Source organism: Lepisosteus oculatus, chromosome 9 (assembly GCF_040954835.1).
Source record: "Lepisosteus oculatus isolate fLepOcu1 chromosome 9, fLepOcu1.hap2, whole genome shotgun sequence".
In the NCBI taxonomy this organism is placed as follows: domain Eukaryota; kingdom Metazoa; phylum Chordata; class Actinopteri; order Semionotiformes; family Lepisosteidae; genus Lepisosteus; species Lepisosteus oculatus.
The window spans coordinates 21,493,364-21,514,684 of record NC_090704.1 but is presented as its reverse complement, the minus strand read 5'-3'; the positions used below and the strand labels follow the sequence as shown (position 1 = coordinate 21,514,684).

Here is a 21,321-nt window from a genome sequence, read left to right as displayed (position 1 = left end):
GCTTGAACTTTTTTGCAAGGAAGAATGGGATACAATTGCAAAGTCCAGGTGTGCAAAGTTGATAGAGACTTATTCACAAAGACGTAATAAATGCAAAAGGTGCTTCCACAAAGTTAATTGTGGAATTAATCAACTTAATTAATGAATTAATCAAATTAATCATTAATCAACTGGAAATTTTAGGTGTGATCTGGCCAGTAGAACTGTGCTTTACTCTCAGCATTATCAGTATTCACACATTTGCTGATTCATGTTAATACATGTATTATTACAATTATTTTTGCATTTAGATATACATATTGTGATATATATATATAATTAATATATATCAAAATAAAAGTCTTTATTTCTTAAAAGTACAACTAGCACACTGGATTTGGCTGGGAACCAAATCCAGGACTTTCTAGCTTTTTAGCTATCACTGAACCAAATTGTCACTTGGTTTGAACAACTTGCCTGGACAAACATTTCATTTTCCATTGCTACAATGATAACAGAAAATGTAGTTAAAATAATAATGTTAAAACATTTTCAAAACAACATAAATTAATATAATTAATGATGTTCAGAAACATATTTTTATTCAGCTATCAAAATTTCTCTTCAGTTACCTGATTCCATGTTAATATTCCATATTAAGTGGATTTTTTAAAAAAGTACTACATTTTTGTTGTAGGAAGCTATTGTTTTACTAATATCTAATGTACCACAAGTGCCATCTAGAAGCCAGTGAATCATATAGCTAATCTAAACCACTGTAGAGCGGATTAAAGAGAAGCTATTGCAACTTATCAATGGGTTCTGCGTTCGAATGGTTCCATATGTAGCACTAACACTGCTCATGTCAGGGCTGTAAATAATTTGCTTATTGCATCTGAATCTGGAACTAGAAACATTCTTTTGCTCCTTGATCTTAATGTCGCTTTGGATGTAGCAAATCATTCACTATTGCTCATTGTTACATACATGATACCCAGATTTACATTAAAACCTGTTCCCCGTCTCATCTTCCACCTCCATCACTTATCATGTGTCTGCAGGATATTAAGCTCTAAAATTGAATTATTTGAAGAAATCTTACTGGCGAGCTGTAAATATCAGCTGGAAAAGCTGGATAGATTCACAGTAATAGAAATAATGTCTGCATTTCTGTCAATGTTTGATGCTGAGTGCTTAATCCATGCATTTATTACGTAAGGCTTGATTTCTGCAACTTTTACTGCAGCTTAACTCATACTAGACCCTGGCAGTACATTACTCCTACTCTTAAACCTTTAATCCTTTGCCTGTAAACTCATGTAATCAATATGAGATCTTATTACTGACTTATAGGACTCTGAATAATTTGGCCCCATCATACATTTCTGAATTGCTTCATGAACTATCCTTCCCATATGCTCTGTTCTGATGAGGATGATCCACTTCCCTGTTGTTCCTAGGACTAAATGACGGACTATTGGTGACCGTGCTTTCTCTGTTGTTCCATTTTTTTGGATTGCCCTTCTTGCGACCATTAAAGAAGCAGAATCTTTGACTAGTTTTAAATGTAACCTTATAATTTTTGTATTATTATTATTAAAGTCTTTGCATGTTTGCAGTACAGTTTGTCTTATATGTATGTTTTTCCTAATACATTTTTATGATTTGTTATATTTCTTATCATTTTTAATAGTGTCCTTGGTTTTGGAATGACACTATATTAATAAACTCTTTTCCAATAATACCTGCACTATTACTGCACTTTGTGTTAAATGTTTTGATTTTATCTATACTCACTGAAGCTAATAAAGGTAAATTTATCTCCATGAAAAGTTTCAAGTTACGTTATCATAAATATAAGATTCCCCACAGATAAGATAAGATCACTGTATTAGCCATATACAATTTCTTGCATTAGGAATTTGTCTTTTCGCATACCCCAACTTGCTCTCCATGAGACACACAGACAGGGAGAGTCTGCTCTAATAGGAGGTATCGCAGTATCAGAACACTGACTAATAGATTCAAAAACTGTTTCTTCCCCCAAGCAATGCGCATCATAAACAGCACAGTTCAAATTAGCACCTGCACTTTAAGGTACTACACTGTTTGCACTATGTCCTATCTTAGCTGTATTATAACGTCTATTGTCTAAATGTATTGTCCATGTCTGTTTTTCATTTGTGCCTTTGTTTTTTTCTTTACTGTTACTGGGTACAGCTGAACGAGTAATCATTCCAATACACTTGTTGTATATGGCAAATAAAAAATATTGAATTATTATTAGGAGTGTTAACCAACGTTTTTGGATATGTTCGTGTATTGTTCTTCCTGTTGCGACAGTAAACCTAATTAAGTTTGTTATTTAAAGTATTTATAACCGTTTAAATGATAAAATCCAAACAATACAACCTGTTACCAAATTATTTAAAACAACAAAAAATATAATGCGAAATAAAATAAGTGTCATTCTAGCACACTAAACTCAAGTTCACAAAAGTAATTTATTTACTGCCCTGGCACTTTAAATAAAATCCCATATTATCGGGTTACGTAATTACAGTAAAAGCACAATGACGAAACTACAGTAGGCAGCGCGACATAGCCAATCAGAAGGCGACTTGCTGGAAGGTGAGCCTGTCAGCTGTAGTGTTAGGGAAATAAGGTTGTGGAAGTAACAATATAGAATTTTATCTCGATTTATGTTTTTATATGTATAATAAAACTTTCTTTGCCTAATTACCAATTTTCCGTATAATACGTTATTGAAGAGCAAAAAAGTGAAAATCAGTTTTATTTTTGTACAGGAACTACTATAGTTCTATCTTGTACTTTGTTTCTTCTAATTTTAGAAGAGGGAAGTGACTGTGTTGAGATCTAAATGTGTGTAGTTAAATCGCACGAAACTGTTGTAACATCTCAGAAATAACGTGGAAGAATTGTTAATCTGTGTATGCCTAGCGTTAAGGAAACAAACTGGATAACAAGGCGCTCGAAATTGGGTACAAGCCGAGTCCGGCAGGGGCGCTGACCCCACAGAAAAAGATGAAGAAGCGAAAGGAGCTCAATGCGCTGATCGGGCTCGGAGGGGACAACAAGAGGAAAAAAACAAAGAAAGGATCCGGACACAGACTTCTAAGGACAGAGCCCCCTGATTCTGATTCCGAGTCCAGTTCCGATGACGAAGAATTCAGTAATTCGAGCAGCTCCTCAGCGTTTGCAAAGTGAGTGCCAGGTGTAGTACAGTTTTGTCGTAAAATGTGACGCCTAGTAATTTTACTTTATTTTCTGTAGCGTTAACATCAGTGACGGTAAATTAAATGTGGAATGGTACCTGTACATTTTAAGTAGTATAAATTAAGTAAAATACATTTCTAATTATTAGAATACTAGTTTCATCTCGGAAATTTATCTTTACAGTATATATTATTTAGATTGCAGCCATGTGTGCCCTATACTTTTTTTAGTGTTGTAGCATTTTAGGTTTATCTTTGGTGTGATATTTTAATTCTTAAACTTCATCTTCTCACTTGTTTCTTCCTGTTCTGGTTTAACAGGAGAAGCTATGCACAGTGTTGCAACATTTGCTACCCCTTGTGTGCGTTCATCATTCTTGCTGCTTGTGTGGTGGCCTGTGCTGGCTTGATATGGATGCAGATTGCATTAAAGGAGGATCTAGATTTACTGAAGGAAAAACTTCATGCAAGTAAGCCAAACCACAAAAACTAATTTTAACTTCCATCCATCTGTTTCGTATCCACTATATTCAATACAGTATCACATGGGAGACAGAGCCTATCTCAGGAAGCAATGGGCACAAGGCAGGATACAAATGGATGCGATGCCAGTCCTGTTTGAGAAATCTGAACATAAAAACATAACCCATTAAGAAGGGTTGTACAGTCCCTTTAGTCATTAGAGGGTACATTTGCCATTGAAACTCTGAAATTTGCATCAGGTAAACAAGAGTGGCTCCAACACAAATCACCATTTCCATAAATTATTTTTTATCACGTTAAGCATGTAATAGCCTTTTATCAGTCCTGTCATTTTTGTCAGTTCTCCTGTTTTCTGAGCGAGCATGCTGACTTCACCATATCTTCTTCTTGTCAATTATAGCACCAAAACATAGTGAATAAAACACAGTGCAGTGTTGGCCTTATGGTGGTTTAAAGTTAAAATATTTTGTCACCTATATATGAATGTGGTAATGTGTTCCTATTGTGCTAAGTTAAACTCATGACTAGTAAACATCTAATTAAAGTTAAGACATATACTCAGACTATGTTTTGATAGATATTAAAAGTGAAAGCATACTTGCTTGCTCACTTACTGTACATTAGTAAACAAAATCCTGACATTCCTTATATATCGTATTTTTTTTTATTGTTATAATTTGTTTATTTTTATTTTTGACCTTAGATAACAGCGTGATTCCATGGAGGTGATTGTTTTTTGGAATTCAAATATTTACTCATGTTTTTCAATACAAAACTAACTTGATTCTTTTTTTTAAAGTGGAGTCCAGCCAAAAGGTATCATCACAGGAGATACCCAAACTCAACGAGGACCTTCTAGAAAAACAGAAAAGGCTTGAAGATGTTGAAAACGGGGAGAAGGGGATAAATAAAATTTGGTCAAATATAACTGAGATAAACAAGAAGGTAAAGCTTACTTAGATAGTTATACTTTGTATTTATTTTTTGTGGTTCCTTCCTTGGTTCTTTAGATCAATGCGATTGACTGGAATAAATACAAGAACTGAAATTTCAAAAGTGTTCTTTGGAAATACTTTAAGACGCTACTTATGAACTCATTTCAGCAAGAATGGTGCATTGCAAAAACTATGTAAATCACACTTAATTAAATTAACACCCCTTTGATTTCTTATGACTGATAATGGTACACTATGTATATGACATAGTAAAAGCTATGAATATTTTATGATACAGGATGTAAGTCAGTCATATTTGATTTTACACTGTGATATGGAACAACTGCATTTTGCTAGTTTATTGCATCTGTTAAACTACAGTGCCTTGCAAAACTATTACCCCCCCTTGGAGTTTTTCCACAGTTTATTGTGTTACAACATGGAACCATGATGTATTTAACTGAGACTTTTGCACTCATCAACACAAAGTACTCTGTAATATCAAAGGGGAAACAAAATACAGACATTACTAAATTAAATAAAAATAAAAAACAGAAAATAATTGAATGCATAAGTTTTCAACCCCCCAGAGTTAATACTTGGTAGGACCACCTTTAGCAGCTATTACAGCTGTGAGTCTCTTTGAGTAATTCTCTATCAGCGTTGTACATCTTCACACTGGAATTTTTGCCATTTTTCTTGACAAAATTGCTCAAGTTCTATCAAGTTGGATTGAGACTGTTTGTGAACAGCAATTTTTAAGTCATTCCACAGATGCTCAACTGGATTGAGGTCCGGGCTTTGACTGGGCCACTCCAGGACATTAACCTTTTTAATTTTAAGCTACTCTAGTGTGGTTTTTGCTGTATATTTCGGGTCATTGTCCTGTTAGAAGATTAATTGTCGCAGTGCTCTTGCAGATTGCAGCGCGTTTTCCTCCAGGATTTTTCTGTACTTAGCTCCATCCATTTTTCCATCTATATGTGTTTTCCCTGCTGCACAGAAGCATCCACAAATATGATGCCACCACCACCATGCTTCACTGTAGGGATGGTGTTCTCAGTGTGATGTGCTGTGTTAGGTTTGCACCAAACAAAGTTCAGTTTTGGTCTCATCAGATCATAGAATCTTCCTCCAAATTGTTGAGTCTCTCACATGCCTTTGGCAAACTCCAGCAGAGATGTGATATGAGTTTTTTTCAACAAAGGCTTTATTCTTGCCACCCCTTTCGTACAAGTCAGATTTATGAAGTGTGTGTGCTATTGTTGTCTCATGCACATTTTCTCCCATCTCTGTCATGGACGACTGAAACTCCTTTAGAGTTGTCATAGGTCTGTTGGAGGCATCCCTTACTATGGCTCTTCCTGCACGGACACACAGTTTTGGAGGACGACCAGTTCTGGCAGATTCATAGTTGTTCCATATTTTCTCGCCTTTTTAATGATGGACTTCACTGTGCTTTGAGGTATATTCAATGCCTTGGAAATGTTCTTATATCCTTGCCCTGACTGGTATTTTTCAAGAACCTTGTCTCGGATCTGCTTGGAATGTTCCTTGGTCTTCGTGGTGTAGTGTTTCCTTGGAAAGGCACTAACTAAGTGGGGAAGCTCCCAAATACAGGTATATTAATTCTGAAATCATGTGAAACACCTCAGCTGCACACAGATGGATTCTAGTCAAGTAATTATATGAATTGGAGAAGAGAGTTGGTTACTTCAGAGGTAATTTAGGTGTGTCATAGCAAGGGGGTGAATACTTTGCATTCAATTATTTTATTTTTTATTTTTTATTAATTTAGTAATCTCTGGATTTTGTTTCTCCTTTGACATTATAAAGTACTTTGTGTTGATGAGTGCAGAAATTATAAGTTAAATACATCATGGTTCCATGCTGTAACACAATAAAATGTGGAAAAGTCCAAGGGGGGTGAATACTTTTGCAAGGCACTGTACATATCTCCTTAATTACTTTATGGTGTATAGAGTTGATGAGAGCACCCTCATGTGGCTACACTTTCTCATTGTACTAAAAATTTAACTGTTACCATGGCAGTGTACGTAGAGATACAATTCTATAGTCAGATAAAGTTCATTGCATTAAAACAAATTTAATGGTAATTCTAGGACAGAGTACAAAAGGCTGATGCTGCTTCCCTTTTATTAACAGCATTATTTACATATTAACAGCATTATTTACATATTATTTTCTCTGGAATGTTAAATATATTTAGAAGTCTGACAAGCAGGTGGGATTGTATTAAGCCAAGATCTTATGAACTACTGAACATTTTTACAGCTTATTTTGTATTTCTGGTTCTTCATTTTAGATACACGTGCTTGATTCTGCTGTCACCCACTTAAAGGGAAACATTAAATCTGCCTCAGATTTGATTAATCTTCCAACTACTGTTGAAGAGCTTCAAAAGGTAAAGGCACTCTTCAAAACTTTTTAAATTCTTTTTAAGTGTTCAGTGGTGAATAATAAAATTGTATTTACAAAGGAACAAGTAATAGGTTTATTCTATGCTGAAAAGAGAAGAGAGAAAACACAATGTTATTTACTATTGTTTAGGTGGATTTTGCAATTGTTAAATGGATTGCAAACCAGGAACAACTTAACTCATGCTTTGTTTTGTACAACCAGGGGCCAGGGATGTGTTATGTTGTCCTGTTATACAATTTTCTATAAAAAGCATGATGTAGTTTTCTTGCTGATGCACAAGTTGTACATTCCAGCATAAGCAGGACATAAATTTGAAAATGTATAAAAAATTGAGGAATTGTTGGCATGTAAATCTGCAAGCAGTGATGAATAGAGTGAACATACTGCGAGCAGGTGTGAGTCTGACATTTGTTTCTATTATTAGTACTGCTATTATTATTTAGTTTTAGTGTTTCAATATCGCAGACTATATGATTATTGCACAACGTCTGTTATTGTGTCAGATTGCTGGAAGGTGTTTACTAACCATAATTCTTGCAAGAAAACAAATAATTTCTACTTTGCTCATTATTTTATAATGTAAAGACATTTACATCTGTTTTGGTTCAACAACATTGTAACATCTAATCATTATGCTATCCCAGTTGATGCTTTTAAATGTCATAGTGTCCCCCAGTGGAACTAAAGAACACACAGATTAAAAACATATTACAAATATTTACTCTTTTGTTGTCACTGGATTATTACAGCATTGCCAAGTAGAAAAAATATTTGTTGTTTTACCAAATGTTAGTTAATATTTAATTGCATTGATTGCTCAGTAGTTCTAAGTAGAATGCTGAGTAGATTGATCGGTAGTTTTCTTTCTTCGTTTTCAAAAGTGATTAGGATGGATGTACATCTTTGTCATGTAGGTTTGTTTTCTGGAGAAACATATAACACTAAATACATAAATAACAAATATAACAACACAACAAAGAGAAACAGTTCTCCTTTTTGCCTTTGTGCCTCCCCTTCCTGAGTTCAACCTCCTCTGTTACCCAGTTTCTCTCCCTAGCCTAAAACACAGATGACCCCATCATAGTGGGGGATTTAAATAATGGTATTTAGGGATAGGCTCACCAATGATTTAGCTGTATCTTGCTGGCTCGCAAGTCTTAGAACTCTTCTCAGCTCAATACAAAACCCCATGCAGTATGTACTGTACAACATTAAGAAAAGGAAGCACCCATTTGTGCCAAAGTAGGGAATTGGAATGCTGCCAATGCAGAGCAACAGTCATTTTAGGAGCAATAAGGCCAGCCAACCAGATACACCTTGGCTGCAAACAAATTGAGCAATCATTCAACAAAACAAATGTTTATAGAGAGAGGTAGTGTCATTGAGTCAGATTACGTCTTGTCAAAGTTGATGTTTGATTTTTAAACATACATTTTCTTCTAGTTGTTACCGTGTAACAGTGTAACAGGAGTATCCTTATCAAATACATTACAAACATTACAAATGACCATGGATACATTTAGATAGTGCCAGAGATAATCCACCAGGGATTTCTCACATTTCTCATTGAATGGAATTCAACACACAGTCATTTCCCTGCATAAAAGCTATATATATTGTATAGAATATGGACTGCATTTTAGCCCAATGAATAGGGATGTTACAAAATAGAAGCATAGATTTAAAACAATTATTGTAGGGGGATACATCCATTTTCAGTCTACAAAACAGCACCTGGAACAATAAAGATGTGATATCCATCTATTTCAAATTCAATTTTTTTAGACATTTACAATGAGTTAATAGTCATTTACAGCAATCTGTAGATTTATTTTTTTTTCTAAGACACTGATCTTTAGTTGTTATCAGTGTTTTTACAGGTAAAATCATATTGTCAGTGAGGTATTCAAAGTAGCATGACCCACTATTGCCTAGCCTAATATATATTCCAAAAGTGTGAAATCTTTGAAAAGCTTCAGTAAGAAATGGAGAGATTAGACAGGATCCTCAAAAAGATTATATCAGCATAATGTGAGATGCAATACTGTGCAGTTTTAATACTAATGGGGACAAACGTAGCAGATTGGTGGAGTACTTGAGCGAGGGTCTTTAATGAAGTGGCAAATGGCAGTGGGAAAGAGAACACCCCTGATGAGTTTCCCTGGAAATAGAGATTTGCAGCGAACATTTGGTACCTCAGAACACCAGCGTTGAGGGGTTTGCATGTAAAATTATCATTTTAATGAGCTCTGTCCCCAAACCCCCATATGTTCTGATACCAGCCAGAGTGAGTCCCATTCCATATTATTGAAGGCATTTACAGCATCCAATGAAAGGACTGCACATAGAATTTTGGTATCCATAGTGGCATGAGAAATGTGAAGAGCATGATGAGAGTCATCTATCGCAAATGGGGATTATCATATGGAATTGTTAAAGTATTTTAACATTATATACTCCTAATGAAAAACTGTTGACCAATACATTTTACAAGTATCTAATTTTTATTCACTTTCAAATAAATATAAACACAAATGCCACTTCTGATTATATATTTTGTTTTATATGTTTTTTAATGTAATGCTAATTAACCTTACATTATAGTTTAGTTAGTTTATATGTATAACATTTATATATATATTAGTTATTTATGTATACAGTATAATTTATATATTATGTATAAAGATATGCAGACACTATTTACTATAAAAACACCCAACTAAATTGCATTGTGTGTCATTTTGAGAAAAAGTGCAGTGCCATCTTTCAGGAAGGGCATACTTGAGTTAAAAAAAAAAGCCTAATGAGGAGGTTCAGTTGCAGATACGTGTCATATGAGCTATTTAAATCCTTGCATAATAAAGATTTTCACAGGAAGGAAACACATTTGTCATTGTGGTAGAAAAACAAAGTGACATTTTTGTGATATGAAAATTCACATTTATTAGTGTGAAAAAATTAGCATTTAATATTTGTGAAACCACTGTGTTTCTTGTCATTTGCAGAGTATAACACATCAGCTTTATATTCAATGACATAACAGGTTTTGTTTCTACCATAATATTTACTCATGTTTCAAAGCATATGCAACATGTAACTCACACCTTTCCTTTTATTCATCTGGGAATTTAAACTGGGTTATTACTGTATATGTGATACAGCAGAATACGTTTGTGGTTGAATTTGAGGTTTAAAAAAACAATCATTATAAGCCAATTCCTTACTGAAAAATAAAAATGCATCTTTAGGTGTTTGAGGCTCCATAACAAAAAACATTTTATTTATCTTTTTTATACTTTTCTTAATGGAATTAACTTATACATGTTCTTTTGTAGCTCACAAGGTGACTTCCCACTCAAGGGCACTGGGCTACAACGTTCAGGCAGAGAGACGCTGTACCATTCTTTCATAAGAAAGTTGAACAACTCTATATCTAGTTTATATAGATGGAAAATGCCATGTCATTTGTCATGCCAGAATGTACTGTAATTTCTTAAATGGATTCAAATCTGGTAGCCTAAGAGGCTATATGAATAACATGCCATATGAATAACAAAAGGTCATGCTCATCAAACCATTATGGCACAAGGAATACTGGGGGCGTTGCTGGAAGACACCCCTCTTCGAAGAAGAAAAATTAAATTAAATAATGACTAGTATCGGCCTTGTCTTCCAAGGTATTGTGTGCCAGGAAACTGCACCCCAAAATATGTTACGTAATTACAGTAAAAGCACAATGACGAAACTACAGTAGGCAGCGCGACATAGCCAATCAGAAGGCGACTGAACCCCCAGAACCCTTCAGTGTTGGAACCAAGCAATCAAGGCTGTAGAGGTTGGCATCATGCACATAATTCATCTGTTTGTTGAGAACATGGTGAAGGATGACCTATTTGACGATATCACATTTCATCACCGGGCGGTACTCCAATGCCTCTGCTCTTTGCACCACTGGACTTATGCCAAGTTTGATAGGTGGTTTGAGTTCTGAACTCCAATTATGCTGTGTATTTCTTACTCAGTATCCTGCTCTGTGGCGTCCTCGGTAGACTGTTTCTGATGGATTCTCACACCCCATGCTAAAAATTGCAGTTTGCATGTTTTGCCTTGGACTTTGAATCAATCTACAGATATCACAATCCTAGACTTTGTGCTTCCTACCACTGTTATTCTTTGCTAATGATGCCATTCCCTCAGATATTCATGTTGATATCACATTAGACGTCGAGTTTTAATTGGGGAGAGTTGGCTTCACAGGAACAAGTAAAGGTTAATTCCACTCTAAAAAGTAGAAAGAAGAAATGCAGCATTTTTAGTTGCTGAGTGTTATTCAGGTGCAAGTAAAACAGATTAAGGTGGCTGGAATATAAAGCATAGGAGAACAAAGGACAGCATAGATGAGAGAGTATCCACGGGAAAGGGGCATCTGAGGATGAGGTATGAAAAGCTGAAATCTGTAAATGAATGGAGATGATTTAAAATTGTCTGTCATTGAGAGAACGGGGAAAGTGTGTTCCATATTTAAGCATTATCTTTGCTTTTGATGTTTTTCTGGAGAAAAGGTCCTGAAATCTCTGTAAAAGAGGTAGAGGAAAAGGTCAATGAAATCATGGCTGGGAGAGCTGAATGGGAGAGATCCTCACAGTTCTGACATGTTCCTTGAGCATTTTCTCCAAGAGGTGCAGTAAATGAGATTATTTGAGACACAATATATTCTGGGTAATTTCAAAATGGTTTGATTTTGGCCATGGATATGTGCAGTAGTAGGTACTGTACTGTACATACTGTATGTAAAGATAGTGTAGCCCCTTTTGTTACAGGAAAAGGCACTGGTGTGGATAGTGGCTTTGGGCAGTTAAGGGAACTGTGGACAAGAATGTAGTTTAGAAATAAAATGATAAGACATCTAGTAAAAAGGTTCAAGTTGAAGGGTCTTAAAATGGATAAGTTATCTTTGATGATCCTTAGACCGTTGGTTGTTAAACATCAGCAAATAGAACTGTCTTGGTCACTTGGTCAGCTCCTGCTGTAAACATCCTAACAATTATCCATTTCACTGAGGTCTCGGTCAAGCAAGTAGCCATGCAACTCATAATTATAGACAACCAGGCCTACTCGGCACATTTATACATGACCCTATGCATGCTGAGAAATTATTTACTCAATTAAAACATGCCCACACTTACATGGAAGCCTTTGCTTTCAAAATACTTGGTGTCCCTCACTTAACCAGGGTTATTCAGTTTATTGTCCCCTAAATGTCTATATAAAATACTTGTGTTGATTTTGGACAAAATGTTTTCAAGTAAAAATTGAATTAATTATATACTTTTATTAAAATGTGTTTTTTCACATTGATTGGTCAAGGTTGCTTTATATTGATACTGTATAATAAATATGCATTTTATTGATTGTTGATTTTCTTTATGAAGATGTTTCTTTATATAGTTGAATCATAGAAATTTCTTGGCTTACATATTTGTTTTTTTTTTAATTAATCTTGTTTCAGAGTGTTGCCACAATTGGAAGTACATTAACAAGTGTGCAGCATGATGTTGAAACTATGCAGACAACTCTGGAGGAACAGAAAAAAACAGTGGACGTGCTTCAAAACATGGTAAAATAATGCATAATGGAGAGACACTTTCGTGCACATACAGTGAATTAAAAATGATAAAATAAGGTTCCCTGACTACTTAGAACCTATAGAGCACAGAGAAAAATCTGTTATCATTTTGCTGTTATTTATGCTTATTACTATTCTAAAGTTCTAACAATATTAAATATCTTACAAATGTGAAAAAATGTCTGAAAAACTCAGAATCTCTTACATTATGTCAGAGTGATTTTAGTCGTTTGAACAAGGCACATTTGTGTATATACACTTAGATAAGATAAACACCAAAATAATTACTGTATATGTAACATGTTTTTCTCCTGCACAGACATAATTATGATAGTTTTCTAAACATACCTGTGTAATACACACCTCTGAGTGATGTTCCTAAGGTATCTAGTATGACACTTCTTTTTTTTTTCTTTTTGTAATTTTCTGTGATATCACAGGTTGAAAGAGAGAATAAACAAAATAAAGAATCAAGTAGAACGTCCTCTGCAGCAGAACAGGCATCCAGCAATTACACATCATGTTTAATACTTAAACAGGTATTATAGTCTGAATGCCAGTGGTCTTTGTTTTACATTTTTCTCATTTTAAAGGAACTATGTATGGTACTTGCCTTTTCTTATGTCATTTTATAACTTGTGTATTTGGTATGTGATTATCCCTAGCTGTTTGAGATCAGTAATTATAATGATAACCTTTCCACCTATTGTACTGTTAAATACTAAATACTCCTGACAGCTTACTGCAGTCGTAACTCACCTTAATTTTTCAATAAATTAATGTCAGAACATAAAAATACTATCTTATTCTCTAAGCAGTTAAGTTTCCTGTTACAAAATATATGCAGATATGTTGTAAGGATTGAAGATTTATCTTGTGGGATGGGTTTCTGATTAGGCCCCTCACTTCTGCTGCTGAAAGTGGACATTTCTGTTCAAGGATTTGTCAGTTTATAAGTTTGCAAAAGGCTTTGGCAGTAGCTGTCCCCATTATAACTTCCTAGTTCATTCTTTAATAATGTGAGCTCATCGGATTTAGAAATTGTGGATTATGGATCACTTTTTCACTTTTGAATGTTAAAATCTTATTTTTTATTAGATTATTTTATTAGTCATCTTTGTTTTTCTTTTTCAGGAAGTACTCTATCTTCATGACGCCATTAGTGAAGTTAATGCCTCCCAAGTGTTTTACCACTTACAGAGTGATGAACAGATGCATAGTGTGAATTCAACCATTAGCAACCTCACACAGAGAATGTTTTCATTAGAAAATTATTTTCTCCTCTTTAATATTACACATCCATCCCGACACAACTTGAGTTTGATGGTATGTGAGTATGTTTTAGAAAACTGTTGAGAGTTGGGGGCTTACTGTATAATCATTGTCAAATCAGACCCTTTGTGTAAGACTCGCAGTTATTAATACCTTTTGTATTGTCTTGTGAAATCATAGTTTCACCAGATAGAGGTTTTGGGGGTAAAGCTAATCTTCTTGTGCATAACTGCAAAACCATGCTCTCCTATTACTGTGCATACACAGTAATAATTTTACCACAGCATTATTACATGAAAAGATAAAACACTAATCTGACATAAGTTTCTTATTTTAATTAAAGAAAAGTGCAATTCAAGCTAATTAAGTTAATCCATTCACCTTCAGTAATATTATTTTTAGACATTTGTCATATTAAAATGCTTTAAGAAGTAGAAACAATTTGTTTAATATCTGAGTAAATGGTTTATATGTGTTTTATATTTTCCCCTAAAAAGAACAAAATAAAAATTCACAACCATTCTTTTATTCTAGGACACCAGAGTTAAAGAACTGAGAGAAAAACTCCAGTTAATAGATGCCATGAAAAGTAAACCAGATAGTGATGTCCCTCCAGACAGAAAAGGAGAAAATAAAGAATCAAAACAAATATATGATGATTCTGGTAAAATGACAAGTACAGAAGTACCCTCTGATGATTCTGATACTGGAAAAGCACTGGATAAAGAACATCCTTCAGATACCACCAAAATAGCTAATAGTACGCACCCTAAAGACAGTAAAGAACCTGACAATCAACAACTTCTCAATGGAAATGCAACAAAACAAAAAAGCGAACATATTACTGAGGATATTGGCATGATATCAGACAAGCAAAGTCATGTGAAAGGTTCTCTAGTTGAAGCTGCTGCAACCATGGAAATTGGAAAATCTGCTGTTGATTCTACAAAGGGTAAGAACACAATGGCATTAAAAAAAACTAAAATAATTAAAAATATATAATAGACAAAACTTGGACATTTCATAAGATTGAATTCTGTTGTTTTGTAGTTTGCATACACAAGAACAGCTTCAAGGATAATGAGAGATTCACTTGTTTTGAAGTGTTCCTATACTTTATGTGATGCACCCTCACAGATCTTTATAAACTTTATGCAATTTAATATATGAAGCAGAATCATGCATAAGTAGGTAAAACTTGCAGTTTTGTTTAACAATTCTTGAATGTATTAGATATAAAAACATGCATGTTGGAAGTTTTCAATTATATACCATTTTACTGAATGATGGGGTAAAATGACATAAAGGTAAATGTGCTGCATAGTTTTTCATTATTATTAAAAAGTCCAGGTAGACAGCTATATGTGTACAGTATGTGAGAAGACTTTGTGCTCAATGGAATATGATTTTATAGTTTTTTTTAATTGTTGAAACTGTTTTTAATGGTGCATTTTTTTAAGAGACCAGCAGATTGTAGTAGTGCTCAACATAATATTCCAAATTGCTCTTTGTACGACATGGAGTAATTCATAGAGTAAGACAATGTCAAATCCATAAACAAACAAAATCAGTCTGTGCATTCTGATCTCCAAGGTTTATAATTTTTCTTTCCACAGGTAACTCTAGTAATGTTTCAGCATCAAACACAACTAGACTTCCAAGATTTCTATCACGTGCAGTCTCTAGAAAAGAAACCAGAAGTGTGACCAAAAGACTCTTAGATTTGCCTGGAATTCACAGTTTAAAAGGTATAAGGTCAGTTTATTTATTGATATATTACATTATCACAGATATGGATAATGTAAGATATCATATAGAAAATTGTATAAAGTTTCTATATTGTATTTGTTCCTCTACTCATTAAAGAATAATTGTTTTGCTTTCTCATTTTGCAGATTTGGATAATGTCTTCCTTAGGTTAGGAAAAATCTCTGATGAAGGGCTCTCTTATGATGACCTGAAAGCATATTTTGGATCTTCAACACCAGAAATTCAAGAATTGGAAACTTTTGATTTCGACAACAATCAGAAGTACTCTCAGGCTGAGCTCATGGCTGCTGTAGGATTATGAGAAACAATGTAGGAATGAAAGTATTAACTGGAATTGTTTTGAAGTTCTTAGGTTCTCAAGACTTAATTGCTGATGTTGCACTTTTAAATTAGTATTTTATCAGTCTGCAATACAACACTTGCACTCATGTATGACTTCCTGCATGGTACAAATATACCATTATAAAATCTCAGATTATTCACATAATTTTTGGTGTGGTATTGACTTGGCTATCAAAGTTGTTTTAAAGTAGCCAAGAGGGAAAAAAGGAACAATAATGCAATCCTTTATTTTTTTTTCTGAAATTAGAAGTCTAGGTTCAAATAGCACTGCAAGTTTACATACGTACTAAAAGCTTTTTCACTTGAATTTGATTACTTAATTGAAAAATTGAAACATTCCTTAACTTTCTAATTTTTAGTGACCAGCTGCTAAAACATATACTGACGACAATTGAGGATATTACTTGTTTTTTTGGCGGCAAGTTAATGTAAACAGATTGTCACTAATGTTAATTCCTGCCTGTCTGGAGTTTGTATATACAACTACAGCCATGTAGAGTTATAATTGTTTATATTTCAATATTATAATTTGATCATGTGTTATTTATTGTTTTGAGTGAAGCTGTATCATATTACTGCTTTCTAGACCCAACCTTTATGATATAATCATTTTAATCCCTTTGAGTTTACAGTTTACATATATCTAAGGTTGGAAGGGCTATAAATAAAAGCTTTGTAGGTTGTCAGAAAAAAGTAATTTTAATAGCTTTCATCATATATAGCAATAATAATCAGTCCAACGCTTTACTGAACATAAAGCTCGACTATCCAACTTTGATTTTGCAGGGTGTAATCTGAAAGGCTGATGTGTACAAATGATAATTTGAAATGAAACAGAGAAGCACTGAAAAATGTGAATGTTGTAACTCCTGCTCTTGAGAACAATGTGTGAGACACGCATGGCTGTAACTGTAAAGCATTTGTTTTCCAGAAATGCAGAGGCCTCCAGTGTGTTTTCCAGCACACAAATGTTTTATGACTTATTATCAAAGACACAGTCTTGTATGTAAATAAGATGGTTTTAAAAATAGCTTTATGTATAATACAACTTAAATACTGTTTTTTAAATGTTCTCTATAAAATGCTTCCAGCACTGTATATTGTAAATGGAAGCTTTATTAACATGTGCTATGCATGTTTCACATAATGTAATATTAATAAATGTCTAATTTATCAAACAAGTTGTTGTGCATCATTTGCTTTACAGCTCATATTCCATTTACTTATTACATTTCTTGCTACTGTTATCTTTCATGCATTCTATGTGTAGCACAATGTATTTGTAGTTTTGGATAGCTTCTTCATGCTTAATCATCTTAAAATAATTCACCAATGTTTTTAATGTGTTCTAATATTTCAGTTAAAATATATCAATTTACAGACAAGGTTAGAAGGCTGTATGACGTTGTTTAAGTAAAGTTCACCAGGGGGCACTGTTGACTCTTTCTTAATGTTTATTTGATCAAATATTCTACAAATATTTACATTGAATCTGCATTAAAATAATAGCATTGTTTTAAATCTGGTTCTCAATTATATTACCAGATTCAATTAATTCCAATATAAATTAATTTTCTTTCACGTGAAAATTGTTTTATTTTTAAAACATGTTAATCTAAGGCCAGAAAGGGGTTAAAGCTGAAAGGAGAGACATTAAGACTGTCATTTATTTTGTTAACTCGGGATAGAGAATAATGTTAACATGCTCATCACTTATGCATACATATTTGATATACTTACAAAACAAATCATTGTGCAAATAATGTTACTTTTTTAGGTTTTCTTGTCATTAACAAAGAAAATTATGAAATTTTATTGAGGCTTGAAATAGTCTTAATTTTGTAGATATGAATTAAGGTGTAAAGATGTAGAATCATACAGTGAAAGATTGTTTTAACCAATAGTTTTCAACCTCCTGAAATCCAGTTTAACACTTCTAGAAAAACAGCAATGCAATAATTTCAGATCTTTAGGAATCTTATTAAGATATCAGATACTGTAAGATATATACATTGAACCAAATCATTTTGGTCCATGCCATAAAAGCTTTTGACATGCAAGCAAAATTCCCAGTTTTCTAGATTGTGAAACATTAAAAAAAATCATTGTGTCATTAACGATGTACAATTTTGTTGAATTTTAAATGATATATTCACATTATTTAGAGTTTATATTTGTAATCAAAACTTGAATTTTCAAACTGAATCATTTTTTGGGTGAAATAAGTTATAAGGTCCTTCAATTAGATCACATTCAACTACTTCATGTCCAAGGTTAATTTAATATTAACACTGATTCATGGTTTTCCAATTTAGCAAAGGAATTTCTAGCTTTATTAAAATGCTTTGGTCTCCCACATAGCTTAACATGAACTAGGCCTTTCTGATCACTTGGCTGTTCTCTTTCCTGACTCACACTCTTAGGCTCTGTTGTTATAGCTGGGAATCAATGGACTAAACTACATTTGCTGATTATATGCTATCTTCATTGTATTGCTTCTTAAACTCTGACACTCTGGAAGACAAGGAACAAGTTTTTAATAGATCTTTTAATAACTTTTCACAGCTAAGCTCCAAACCATCTCTTTTACTCACTTTACCCCATGTTATACTGACCAAAGAGTGCAATAGAGTCTGTTAGATTCCCCAACATCATTTAAAACAACCATAGCAATCCTAGATACCTGTTCTCCACCATTAAAAGACTGCTTAAGCCCTACTACTTGATTTGCTTAATTCCAATTTTGCAATGCTGTGATGCCCTGCCGAGCTCCAGTGCACCTGGATCACATTCCATTCCACATTCCACATGTGGAAGGAGCTCGTCAGGATCATCTCAAACAAGATCAGGCCAGGCCTATCAACCTCGTTAACCAATACCACTGACTATTTAAGCCCTGAGGAATCATTCCTCAGAGCTCAGCTATTGAGTCATAGTAGCATTTGGAATTTGGGGGGCACCTTCTCCTTGTTCCATAAGCTCATTAATACTTTGCTGCTGAACTGACTCCAGTAATTACCAATTTGCCACACCCTATTTTTCATCTATGGGTGCAGCATAACAAATACTTTATTTCAGTTTTTACTTACAACATCCAGCATCACATTCTTTCCATTGATGTTACTACTAAAGCTCCTCTCTGCATGCCAAATGTTGCTGATTTTTCTCTTACCTGTTTCTATCAACTTGACACCTTAGTAAATTGGTATTGCGTATTAAATCCATCACCTGCTTATTAGATCCCACCCTTATTTTATTTCAATTATGTTTCTTTCCTCTGCCCTGCTGTTCTCAAAATAATAAATGAGTCTTTGAGCACTAGAGTAGTACCAATGGCCTTTAGAACAGCTGCAGTTGCCCCTGTCTAAAAAAAACAAACTTGTCCCTGTACAATCTAAAAAAAATGTTGCTCTATTCCAACCAATCTTTTTCTTGCAAAGATTTTAGAATTAGTCATTGCAGTTCAATTAAACAACCATTTCATTGCAAAACAACCTCCTCAAATCTCCTCGAATCTGGTTTCAGACAATTACAATATATAGAAGTGAAACTGCCCTTTTTAAAGTCTTGAAACTGTTTGGAGTTTCAGTCATTGCTCTTAAATAGTTCAACTCTTCCTTTACTGATCACTGATTTTGTCCCTCTTGGGGTTTTGAGGTCTGAATCTGGGTTTGTCTGGTGTTCCCCAGGACTCGATATTTGGCCCATGGTGCAGCATTTACATATTCCCACTTGGCCAGCTATTAAGACCACATCGTCTGAATGATCATTTCTAGCTAATGATACACAGATCTATGTCCATACTAAACCTGACATTGAAATAGCTGTTTCTGCATTCTCCAATTGCATCTCTGATATACTGTATACAGTAACTCCTGGATGACTCCATATTTTCTTCATTTAAACTAACAAAATGATGTCATGCTTCTCTGCACCTCTTATCAATTTCCTAAAGCGGTACCCCTTCTGTGGGTGGCACTGTACTTGAATTGCAGTCTGAATTGACTAATGTAGGGGTGATGATTGATTTAGGCTTGACCTTTGACCCATATGTGCAAAAAATGATAAAAACATAATTTTTCAAACCCAGAATTGTTGCCAGACTTCATCCTATGTTTTCTCTGACAGTAGCCAAAAAGCTAGTCAACACTTTTGTCTTCTCTAGAATTTACTGCAATGCACTGTTTGCTAGGTTATCTAAGCCCACACTAAACAAACTTTAGTACAGTATGTCCAAAACTTGGCAGACAGAATCCTGACCCAGTAATGTGCAATTGATCACATTCTCATACTTCTGTCCTGTCTTAAAGTCCTTGGTCAGGTTTCCTTTAAGGTTTCATTTTGACTTCAGTATCCATATGCTGAACTTTAAGGCTCTACATCCCTTGGCAGCTCAGTACCTATCTGACTTGTTATAGTCCTACTCTTGTTATAGTCCTAATAGTTTGATTCTATTTGTCCACCAAGGTTATTTACACACTCTGGGTGATAGGGTCTTCTCTTTTTATACCCCATATTTGTTATGCCCCAAAGCTCTGTAATTCCCATGCCAGAGGATATCAGAGAGTCCTCTACCCATTCAAATTCAATCTCAAAACTTTTTATCTATTTGTTGCCTGAATCTGTTCTTTGCATCTCCTACTACATTTCTAATCCCTTATTTCTTTGTGCTATTTTTGTTATCTTCTATATTTTTTACTGTTTGTTTTAACTGTTTTTTTACTTGTAAAGTGTTTTGAGAAGATACTTTTAGAGGTGGTATATCAATTAAAGTTTATTTTTGTAATTTATTTTTGTTTTTTGTCTACAATTCACTTCTTTGTAAAGTAGCTGTGCATATTTTTGCATTCTGCTACACAAATTTACAGTATTGTTTGTGATTTACTGTACAATCTCTCACTCTATAATACATTATGCTAATAATTACACTTTTCACTGTTCTATGAAGCACATCCTATGGAATTTCAGTGGGGTAAAGATAAGAGAATTGACAAGACCGACAAGAATTTTATTATTTTTCTTTCCCATTTTAGGAAGTGGTGAAATCTGTCATGGAATTTTGGGTAATTGACACGACAAACAAAACCTTCACCTGCAGTTTACTTACTTAATTTGTGCCTTGCATTACCTTCTTTTTGTTATGACAAAAACAACCTCCAAATATTTCTTTTCCACCTCCATATTTCAGGTAGTGTACAATATTTTGACAATTTCTTGCCTGCTTTTCTTTTCACTT

At 34.1% G+C, this 21,321-nt stretch overlaps 1 protein-coding gene across 2 annotated transcripts; it reads left to right on the top strand.

The window, feature by feature from the left end:
* Positions 1-2,602: 2,602 nt before the first annotated feature.
* On the top strand, positions 2,603-17,266 carry efcab14 (EF-hand calcium binding domain 14). 2 transcript variants are annotated; one of them, XM_015355739.2, is made up of 10 exons: positions 2,603-3,203; positions 3,537-3,685; positions 4,498-4,643; positions 6,960-7,058; positions 12,585-12,692; positions 13,142-13,240; positions 13,836-14,027; positions 14,508-14,925; positions 15,590-15,721; positions 15,869-17,266. In XM_015355739.2, exons 1-10 carry the CDS (start codon positions 3,025-3,027, stop codon positions 16,042-16,044), a joined length of 1,698 nt encoding a protein of 565 aa, XP_015211225.1. In that variant the 5' UTR covers positions 2,603-3,024; the 3' UTR covers positions 16,045-17,266. The 2 variants fall into 2 exon arrangements, with proteins under 2 accessions (XP_015211225.1, XP_015211227.1); XM_015355741.2 differs by having other exon boundaries at positions 15,590-15,728; positions 15,869-15,962.
* Positions 17,267-21,321: the final 4,055 nt, after the last annotated feature.

Coding starts and splice junctions, on each gene's coding strand:
- efcab14 (XM_015355739.2), top strand. CDS start 3,025: ATGAAGAAGCGAAAGGAGCTCAATGCGCTGATCGGGCTCGGAGGGGAC. Junction 3,204..3,536: donor AGCTCCTCAGCGTTTGCAAA/GTGAGTGCCAGG, acceptor CTGGTTTAACAG/GAGAAGCTATGCACAGTGTT. Junction 3,686..4,497: donor GAAGGAAAAACTTCATGCAA/GTAAGCCAAACC, acceptor TTTTTTTTAAAG/TGGAGTCCAGCCAAAAGGTA.